This window comes from Vidua chalybeata, chromosome 10 (assembly GCF_026979565.1).
Source record: "Vidua chalybeata isolate OUT-0048 chromosome 10, bVidCha1 merged haplotype, whole genome shotgun sequence".
In the NCBI taxonomy this organism is placed as follows: Eukaryota; Metazoa; Chordata; class Aves; order Passeriformes; family Viduidae; genus Vidua; species Vidua chalybeata.
In genome coordinates, this window is record NC_071539.1 from 20,809,497 (window position 1) to 20,816,729 (window position 7,233).

Consider the following 7,233-nt stretch of genomic DNA (forward strand, 5'->3'; position numbering starts at 1 on the left):
CAAGGGTCAGGCCATAGTGTGCACCAGCCAGCCTGCTTCTGAGTTTGTTATCAAAGCCTGAAGAATTGGTCAAAGCTACTGAAACATAAATTGTGCTAAATTAAGGAAGAAGAGGCTGAGAAACCGAATACCAAGACCGCAAGAACTAGATAACAGAAGACTGTAAAACTCCTAGACTGTGACCAATCACATACTCTGAGAAATGCAGGCAGAAAATGAGTGAACAAGACAAAGACACCAATCAAGAAATGTGTACTTAGTAGTTTGTAGAATCTATAAATATGTGTGCAAGGTAAACAATAAGCAGCTTCTGCTTAATCATATTGGTTAGTTGTCCAAGAGTCCCGAATCTCCCGCACGTTGCCTCCCTTGGAAGTATCCAGAGCACCAATCCCACTCAGCAAAGTTCTTCCTTGCCCTATAACACCTTCCCCAGGTGTGGATCTGGATACAAAGAGAAGAGGTTGAACCCCAAAAGGTGCCTTTTCCCAGTCCCGCCCATCCTTTGTGACGCTGGCAGAGCAGGGGACTCACCTTTGGCCACGGGAGGACCTCGCACTGCCCACTGCTGGGAGAGCACAGCCCCAGCTGAGCCTTATCTGGGCACCCCGGGAATGCAAACAGCAGAGCCGGGGCAGAGCGAGCATGAGGCTGCTCCGAGCCCTGCCAGGGCAGGACACAGCGGGGAGGCAGCGCAGCTCCTCGGGCTCTCCGGCGCCTGTGGATCCCTCCCAGCGCGGCTTCCCAACAGCCTGCACAGCTCGCCTGCTCCTGGCAGCCCTCAGGTGAGTTTGGCTCTGTCCCTGAACCTGTTGAGCTGGAGAATGGGAAGGCAGGTGTGGCACAGCTCGGTGAGAAGGCCCTTCCTTTGCATCAGATGGGCTGCATTAATTAATCTGCCCTGAACCCGATACGTTCCTCGCACAGGTTTTCCATTTGGAAGCGCTTTCCAAACGTGCCTGGTGTTAAATGTGACGAAGCTGGGGTTGGCGTGCGTGCACGTGCATTGACTTGATTGCAGCTGTAATTTCCTTAGAGACTCAAAAATAAACCGGTGTGAGTTCACAGACGCTGCCTGTGTGGAAATCAGGGACTGGCCTGGGGTTATTCCCAGAAACAGGGTGGGTGCATCCCAAAGGCAAATCCCACTGGCTCTCAGAGGAGAGCTAGAGAGAGAGGAGGTCTCTGCTTTGAATCCCAAGGGATTCCAGGAGCTGTGGGGATGTGGATTCAGTGGCAGTGCAGTTTGCCAGAGGACTGCGAGATGTGCAGTATTCGCTCGTGGTGTTTGAACTGCAGTTTGTGATGCAGCTCTCGCTTTGGAGAGCCTAAAACTGAAATGAGAAAACTGAAATGGGCTCAAGAGCTGGGCAAACTGCGAGCTGCAGGTGCTGGGATTACTTATTTATCTATCTATCTATCTATCTATCTATCTATCTATCTATCTATTTATTAAAAATCCTTTTTAGCAAATGAGGAGTTTTAGTTCTTGTTCAAGCTGAGCCTGAACAAGATCCCTTTGTGCACCACAGGGACTCCAGGGGTGTGATGTGCCGGGGGTGTAGGGCCAGGACTCAGCAGCATCACCGCCCCTCTTTGGTGGCAAAATCCCACTGCATGCCCAGTGCCTGTGTCTCACGGCCAGCTTGAGTAGTTATGACAGGCATCTGTAGTAATCTCCCTTGTAGTCTCCTCATCCTGCACTTGAAACACGGAAATTGCCCCAAGAAAAGAAATCTCTTTACAAGATGGGCCATCAAGGCAGCAGCCCATCCCCGGAATCATCCCACTCAGCAGGGTAATCTATTCAATGGCTGGGATTTATTTTTAACATTCAGCTCCACAGTCCTTTTAACTCGAGCAGGGAAGGGAACATTTTGATAACAGCAGCCTCCAGGTCAAATGTGATGAGAATTCATAACTCGCCACACAGGGGTTTTGGAAAACCAACCAAGCAAAACAATTTCCCGGAATGAGCCGATGAAGATGCGTGTTTCTCTTCACAATGTCATGCACAGAGCAGGGAGGTGTTGGAGTGGCTGCTCATTCTCTGCCCACAATTTGCAAATAAAATGCCTTCCGGACTGTTTTAAATTTGAAGGACTATTGCGAGCACGGCTTTGCCGGGCTGCTCATAAAGACCTGAGACATCGGATCTGTCGGCCATCAAAGGAGAAATATGAATCCAGTAATGGCAATGTCCTCATGGTCCCAACTCTAATCAAAGCAAAGCCAGGGGTTTCTGCTTCAGGAGAGTGGCATCAAGATTTAAAAAGGAACAGAGGGACTCCAGTCCCTGGTCAGCACTGGAGCAGCAGCAGGAATGATTTACAGGGGCACAGAGTGGCACGACAGGGGGAATGGCTTTAACTGCCAGATGTCAGATGAGATACTGGGATGGAACTCCTTCCTGTGAGGATGATGAGGCCCTGGCACAGGGTGTCCAGAGAAGCTGTGCCTGCCCCATCCCTGGAAGTGTGCAAGGCCAGCTTGGATGGGATATGGAGCAACCTGGGGTAGTGTCCCTGTCTGAAGGGTACAGGAGCACCACTGGGTGCCCCCCAGGACTGGGATGACCCAGGTTCAATTGGAAGGATTCCCCTGAGCTTTCCTGTCCCGGGAGTCTAAGGGGTGTGAACTCCAGTGGCAGGGGGTTGGAACAAAATGAGCTCTAAGGTGCCTTCCAACCCAAAACACTCTGGGCTGGAACAAAAACAACAACCAGAAGCCTGAAAATCTGGCCAAACTGAGATTGTGAGAGAGCTACAAGGGAACAACCTTTTCTTTCTGTTTTCTTTTCAAAAGACCAGAGTAAATTAACCGCACCTGTCTGAGAACGAGGCACAGGTGGGAAAGGTGGGAGAAAATGTGGAGACTGAGCACTGTAGTTTATTTTAAAGTCAGTGTTGGTGTCTCCCGAGTCCTGTGGGGCTGGGCTGGGCTGGACATGTGTGTTCCACCCGAGCCCCACGGGGCAGCACACGCTGCCTTATCTGCAGGCTCGGGAACGTGGCCTTTCCAAACCGCGGATATTTGCTCTCCATTCCCTGTCTTCCGCTCAAATTCTGTATCTGCAGGGAGGCCCCAGGTGCTGCCACTCACAGCAGAGTGCAGGGACAACAAAAGAAACTGGGAATGGGATTGGAAAAATTAACATGGAATATGGAATCCTAGAAAGGTTTGGGTTGGAGGGGAAATTAAAGCTCATCCAGTGCCACCCCTGCTATAGGCAGGGACATCTTCCACCAGCCCAGGTTGCTCCAACCTGGCCTTGAGCACTTCTAGGGATCCAGGGACAGCCACAGCTTCTCTGTGCCAGGGCCTCCCTACCCTCACAGCCAATTTCTTCCCAAACTCCTGTGCTGTCCTGGGAACCCAGGATGTGATGAGAAACCCTGTGCAGCTGGAATGGAAAACAACAAAATCTGTTATGCAGCATGGGAAGCAGCACTGATGGGAACAGTCGCTGCTTTAATATTTAATTTGATGAGATCCAGCTCTGAGAAATGGATTGGGAGCTGCCACAGCTCCAAGCACAAGCTCAGCACTGTCAGGGAATTTCCATGGGGTTTGCTCCGCTCCAGACTTATCTGTATTCTGGAAGGGTGACTTGGAATGAGGCTCATTAATTATCCCAGCACTCAGAGCTGTGTTTCCTGCCATTCCCTTCAATCAATCAAGCTCTGGACACTTTCAGGGCCTCTTGGACATTGGGTTGTCATTCCAGGTATGTCCCCTCCGCTGGACCCTGGCTCCTGGTCCCTGCAGGGCCACTCAGGTGCAACCAGGTGTCATTTCAGGAGGGAATTTCCTTGTGTCACCAGACAGAGCAGTGCAGATCCCATTCCACCCTCTGACCAGCAGGAACTCCCCGTGGCTGTATGGCCTCGTGTGCTGCTGGGACTGGGAGGGGGGAGCTGTGCCAGGCATAGGATGGGTCTCACCAAACATGTCCCTTTGTCCTTTCAGGTGGATCCCACACCTTTTCTGGGACTGAGACTGAGCCAGCAGCAGACCTGGTTTTCCCTTGTCCACTGTTCTTGTACCTCCAGAAATCCCTTTGCATGCTCCAGAAGGTTTGGGTGTCCTCACCAGGGAGCTGGGCTTTGCAGGAGTCCAACAGTCACCGCCAGGGCAAGAAGAGGTGCTGGAAATGTAGATTTGTCAGGACTATAATCCAGGTAGGTCAAAATTAATTTCTTGTATGAAACCATCTGCTTTCTATCCTCATCTGCTTCTCTCTGGTCCATCACAAGACTCTGTCCCTGCAGGACACAGTCCCTCACAGTTGAAGTGTTAGCAGAAGGGATGGATTGGGAAAAAGCCTTTGGCATGCTTTGGCATGTTATAGCTTTGGCATGTTATAGCTCTGGGTGACAGACCCCAAACTGTAATCACAACCTTTCCCCTGTGAAGGTTGTGATTACAGGCACAACCTGTTGTGATCATGGCCTCCTTGGACACCTAATTCCATGGGAACATTTGGCTCCACAGATTCCCTGGGACAAGCACATGTTGGAGTGGCACTGCAGTGCTCGGGAGCAGTTTCCCACACCAGTCTGCCCCGGGGATGGTCTTGGGGCTCCTTGCCTTGGCATGGTGACCCTTCCCACCTGCTCTGCCTGGGTTCTTCCCTCTCTGCCAAGCCCATGCCTGCACCGTGGGACACAGCTGCCCATCCCTTCTCCAAGACCTCTCCTGGTTCCCCCTGCCTGGCTGGGGCCAAGGAGGTGGGACCCCAGATCTTCATCCCAGGGAGAAAAGCCCTCTGTACCCATAGAGGGATTGTCACCAGGCCTGTCACCAAACTGCCTTCACCTTTCATTGTCCAAAGCCACGTGCCTCCATTTCCCAGTCCTGCTGAGCAATAACTGGCTCCTCCTTTTGCTGTTCCTCGTCTCTCCTTAGCACCCATGTCGGAGGCATGCCCCCAAACGCTCCAGGAAAGAAAGAATGTTGAGGAAAATCCAGATATGCCTCTGTTTCTGCTTTGTCTCGGGCATTTTGTACGAGATCTCCCTCTTGTCCAGCTGTGTCTTCTCCTACTTGCCCATGGCCCAGCAGTACCTGACACCTGAGCAGGTGCTGAACCTTGGCAAAAGCATCATTTTCCTGGAGACGACGGAGCGCCTGGAGCCGCCCCCGCTGGTGTCATGCTCCGTGGAATCCGCTGCCCGGATTTACCAGGACAGGCCCATCATCCTCTTCATGAGGGGACTCACCAACGAGACAGCCTTGGACATGAACACCAGCTACGCAGCCTTCTCCCTCTTGTCTTCCATGAAGAATGTCTTCCTTTTCCCTCTCCAGATGGAAACCGTCTTCCAGGAGACCCCTCTGCTCCAGTGGTACAACCAGGTGAGTGTTAAAACAAGTGGAAAACAGGAAGAGAGTTATAACTAGGGGTGGGAAAAGGTTTTAAAAGGAATGAGGAATGCAGGACTGTGTGAAATTAGTGACTTTCATTGTTTTGGTTGGGAACGGATTCATTTTGGCCGCTTTCTGTGGTGTATTCAGCTGTTTATGCCATACATGATCGGCCTTATCTGGAGAATCGGATTTTTTGGCAAAGGAAACATCGGTAAAAATAGATTGCAGACGTGTTTTGAGAAAACAGCCTTAATAATCTTCCCCAACAGAAGCTGGTTGAACAAAATGTGCTGCCTGAGCACTTGATAGAGCTGCCTCACTCTGACGGAGCCCGCAGGAGATAAGAGATAGGGGAGAGATTTCAGGTTCTATAACAGCAGCATGCAAAGCCAAGGTGGGATCTGGTGAGCTCCACCCTGGTAAAAGTTCCTTGGGCAAACTGCCCACAAGGAGGGTTTGGTCAAACCCACAAGGAGGGTTTGGGCAGGGCAAGCAGATTTCCTCCAAAGTCTTTCTTATTCCGAGAAAAAAATTACTCCAAACGCCAACAAATGCCGATGAAAAGCCTCCAGCCTGGTTCAAAGAACTGGGAGGGATCCGAGAGTGTGTTAAGTGGGTTGTGTCCCTCTGAAATAGCAGGGAATGACTCATGGTGGCATTGGGTTAACACTGTAGGTGCCATCAAACCACCTGGGAAATGTTCCCGCATTCCTAATGCTAACAAAGCGCTGCTCTGCTCCAGCTCCTTATCTTATCCCAGTAAAACCCAATGGCTGGAGGCAGCAAAAGCTGTCAGTGACATTTGCAGCCCTGCAGGTGAGGGTTTATGGTGCCGTTTGCAGCCCCGTGGATGGGTTGGGTCCGTTCCCTGCCCGCGGAATCACGTCTCACCTTTCCCACTCCGCAGGTGGTCCCGGAGCAGGAGAAGAACTGGGTGCACGTCAGCTCAGACGCCAGCAGACTGGCGCTCATCTGGAAGTACGGGGGCATCTACATGGACACGGATGTCATCTCCATCCGGCCCATCCCCCAGGAGAGCTTCCTGGCCGCGCAGAAGTCGCGCTTCTCCAGCAACGGGATCTTCGGCTTCCCTGCCCGCCACAAGTTCATCTGGGACTGCATGGAGAACTTCGTTCTCAAGTACAACGGCAACATCTGGGGCAACCAGGGCCCCTTTTTGATGACCAGGATGCTCAAAACACTCTGCAACCTGACAGATTTCCAAGGCACTGAGGACCACAGCTGCCAGAACATCTCCTTCCTCAACCCCCAGCGTTTCTACCCCATCCCATACCCAGCCTGGAGCCGGTACTACCAGGTGTGGGATAAAAGCCCCAGTTTCAACCACTCCTACGCGCTGCACCTGTGGAACTTCATGAACCGCAACCGCAAGGTCGTGGTGGCTGGCAGCAACACCCTGGCTGAGAAACTCTACAAAACCTATTGCCCCACCACCTACGAGGACCTGATCCAGAATGCCAAGCGCACGGATCTCCCAGGCCCTGAGGAGGTTGAGTGACATGGAGCAAGGAGGAGAGGGGTGATCCTTCCTGCCAAACACAATCCCCACTCGGTCGGGGTCCAGCCTTGTAGGAGAAAGAAAGAACTTTCCATAACCACTGTTCCTATTCCCTTGGGATGCTGAGAATGGTGGTGGGTATCCATTGGACGTAGCCTCCAAGGATTCCTTTGCCTCAGTTCGGTTTCCTGATAGGTGCTCATGGACCAAACCTTCCCAAATCCGACAGACTTTGAGCCTCTTCACGAGCTTCTCCAAGGGAAAAGCTCCTAAAGAGAGGGATGGCCTCCCAGGAGAAATGTTGTCTCTGGTCCTCTTGGGACTACTGGCAGCTTCCCACATCA

General features: G+C 52.0%; 1 protein-coding gene across 1 annotated transcript; it reads left to right on the forward strand.

Moving 5' to 3' along the window:
• Window positions 1-3,992: 3,992 nt before the first annotated feature.
• A4GNT (alpha-1,4-N-acetylglucosaminyltransferase) lies at window positions 3,993-6,889 on the forward strand. The gene is made up of 3 exons (XM_053951943.1): window positions 3,993-4,181; window positions 4,909-5,358; window positions 6,278-6,889. The coding sequence occupies exons 1-3, from the start codon at window positions 4,065-4,067 to the stop codon at window positions 6,887-6,889; spliced, it is 1,179 nt and encodes a 392-aa protein (XP_053807918.1). The 5' UTR covers window positions 3,993-4,064.
• The last annotated feature ends 344 nt before the right edge of the window (window positions 6,890-7,233 follow it).

Bases quoted from the DNA above. Each gene is read 5' to 3' on its own strand.
- A4GNT (XM_053951943.1), top strand. From the start codon at position 4,065: ATGCTCCAGAAGGTTTGGGTGTCCTCACCAGGGAGCTGGGCTTTGCAG. The intron at 4,182-4,908 runs GTAGGTCAAAAT...GTCTCTCCTTAG, and splicing joins TTGTCAGGACTATAATCCAG to CACCCATGTCGGAGGCATGC. The intron at 5,359-6,277 runs GTGAGTGTTAAA...CCCACTCCGCAG, and splicing joins TGCTCCAGTGGTACAACCAG to GTGGTCCCGGAGCAGGAGAA.